This window comes from Fragaria vesca, unplaced genomic scaffold, assembly GCF_000184155.1.
Source record: "Fragaria vesca subsp. vesca unplaced genomic scaffold, FraVesHawaii_1.0 scf0513000, whole genome shotgun sequence".
Taxonomy (NCBI): domain Eukaryota; kingdom Viridiplantae; phylum Streptophyta; class Magnoliopsida; order Rosales; family Rosaceae; genus Fragaria; species Fragaria vesca.
In genome coordinates, this window is record NW_004443411.1 from 92,572 (window position 1) to 95,057 (window position 2,486).

Genomic DNA, 2,486 nt, shown 5'->3' on the forward strand with positions numbered 1-2,486 from the left:
CTCTCCTCTCTCTCTCTCTCTCTCTCTCTCTCTCTCTCTCTCTCCCTCTCTCTTATATTTCTCTATGTGTGTGTATACATATATGTGCGCATATTTATTTCAAACTGAAACACACACCCAAACAAATATGAATTCATGAACAGGCTCACCTGATAGTTAGTTTAGTGTTTGGGCTGTTCCCGTAACTGTATATACCTGATTCCCTAGTCATTCTTTTGCATAAATGGTTTTAAAGTAAAAGAATCATGGCTGAAAAAGGCGTATGCAGTATTGATTAGCTGATAAAGTTTTAATTTGACTTGGGGTAGCTCTAGCCTCTCTTTAGATTCATCTCGAACCTGGTAAGCCCTAGGTCTAGCCTCTCTCATAAATCAATTTCGATTCGATGGATATGAATTTAAGTTTCGATTTCAATTCAGGTGACTTGGAGCGAGTAGCGGTAGAGATTTGTAGACTCATATTTGGATTTCAATTCATTTGTAGACTCAGATTTGGATTTCAAATCGATTTCAATTCAGATTTGGTATGCGTTCTCTCTATCTCTCTCGCTCTGTCTTCTTGTCTGATAGGAATACATCAAAAATGTTATTAAAAACTTTATCCTAAGTATTGATCGAGGTGCTTGTTTAACTTCTCTAAATTTCTTGGATTTGTTTTTCGTTAGTCTCCAGTATCTATTTTGAAGCATCATATTCTTGTTCTCAAGCATAGGTAAAAATTGCAACTTTATTATAAATCGGGTATGAGTCATTGTTCCATTGGTTTATCTCATCATAGGAAACCTAATAAATGAGCACCAGTGCTTTATGAGCATAAGTAGGTGTATATGTTGGGTACTGTTATTCTAGTGTTGGCTTTTGTATTTAGTTTCATAAAGTTTCTGACATCAAAACTTTGGAAATTAATTACCTATGCAAATACGTACTATGGCTTGATTAACCCTATAATGTGCATCTCCCTTGTCCAAAATAGAAGCTGGCAGCTAAGATGAAAACAAAGGATAACACATAGGTATTTGGTGAGCCAATTAGGTTTCTATTGTGTGACTGATTTTGTTTATTTCATGAGCTATTTTGTTAATTAGTTTGTATTGTTACTTTTCTATATTGTTGATTTGACTTGTCGCTCTCTCAGCTCTCTCACTCTTCTCTCAAATCGATTGAATCTCTTAAATGATTCAATCTCTCTTCTCTCTTTTATAACTGTGCACGGCAAGGCGAGGCCGGTCGCGGTGGCTAGGGCTCAGTTCGGTTCAATGATTCAATCTTTTGATTTTGCATGCAGGAGGTTTGTTTCTGGTGGAGGTTTGTTTCTTGTGGAGGTTTGTTGCTGGTGGATTCAACTGGAGGTATGTCATCTCCTCTCTTCTCTTCTCTTCGATTTCCCTAAAATGCCATGTTGCTTGCTTTAAGTAATTGATGCTTGCTTGCTTGTGAACTGTGTTCTGCTTGCTTCGATTTCCCCATAATGTCATGCTATATTGCTGATTATTGGTTTTGATTTTTAAATTATTTGGTTTATTGCTCATTGTTAATGCTGGTGAAATTATTTGGTTCTGATTTTAAAATTATTTGGTTCATGTTATTGCTGATTGTTGCTGAGAAGTTACATGTTGTTGTTTGTTTTTCTGAAATTTCATGTTTGGATATATATAGATGGATAGGTCGTGGCTAGTTACTGATAGGAGATCTTCTGAATATAAGTTTGGTGTTGAAAATTTTCTTGAATTTGCTTTGAGAAATGCAAGAGATCCCAAGCAGATCAACTGCCCTTGCATGTTATGTGGAAATGATGATAGCTATTCTGTTCGGGTAGTTAAGGATCATTTATTTGTTAACCGGATTGATCCGTCTTATGTTATTTGGAGTGAGCATGGGGAGGCTACATTGGTTTCAGATAGTGATAGTGATCATGGGATGGACACAGATTCAGATGAATCTGTGCAGGGTAATATGGAGATAGAAATGAATAGTGACATAGAGTTAGATTTTGGAGAGGATCAGGAACCCCCAGATGAGTGCAACGAGTTTCAGTGGTTGGTTGAGGAGGCAAACAGACTGTTGTACCCCGGTTGTAAGTCGCACACCAAGTTCAATGCACTTCTACGACTTCAAAACCTTAAAGCAAAACACCATATGAGTGATGTCGCTTACTCTGATTGGGTAGAATTGATAGGGGATTTTCTTCCATAAGGCAATGAGATACCTGATACTTATAGCGATGCAAAGAAGTCCTTATTAAGTAAATTAGGGATGGATTATGAGAAGATTCATGCTTGCCCCAATGACTGTATCTTATACAAAGGGAAGCAAGCAGAAGCAGTAGTGTGTCCCACATGTGGTGCTTCTCGGTGGAAGGTAGGGAAAAATAAAAAATAATAGAAGATGTTCCAGCAAAAGTACTGTGGTACTTTCCCCCATCCCTAGGTTCAAAAAGATGTTTCAGTCGAGTGAAATATCTAAGAGTTTAACTTGGCATGCTACTGA

At 37.4% G+C, this 2,486-nt stretch overlaps 1 protein-coding gene across 1 annotated transcript in view; it reads left to right on the forward strand.

Annotated features, from left to right (window-relative positions):
- Positions 1 to 2,192, forward strand: part of LOC101293742 — a 19,730-nt gene extending 17,538 nt beyond the window's left edge. Inside the window, exons 2-3 of the mRNA XM_004309602.1 lie at positions 1,285 to 1,287; positions 1,656 to 2,192. Of these exons, the coding sequence (XP_004309650.1) occupies positions 1,285 to 1,287; positions 1,656 to 2,192 (540 nt within the window). The remainder of the gene's footprint in view (positions 1 to 1,284; positions 1,288 to 1,655) is intronic.
- Positions 2,193 to 2,486: the final 294 nt, after the last annotated feature.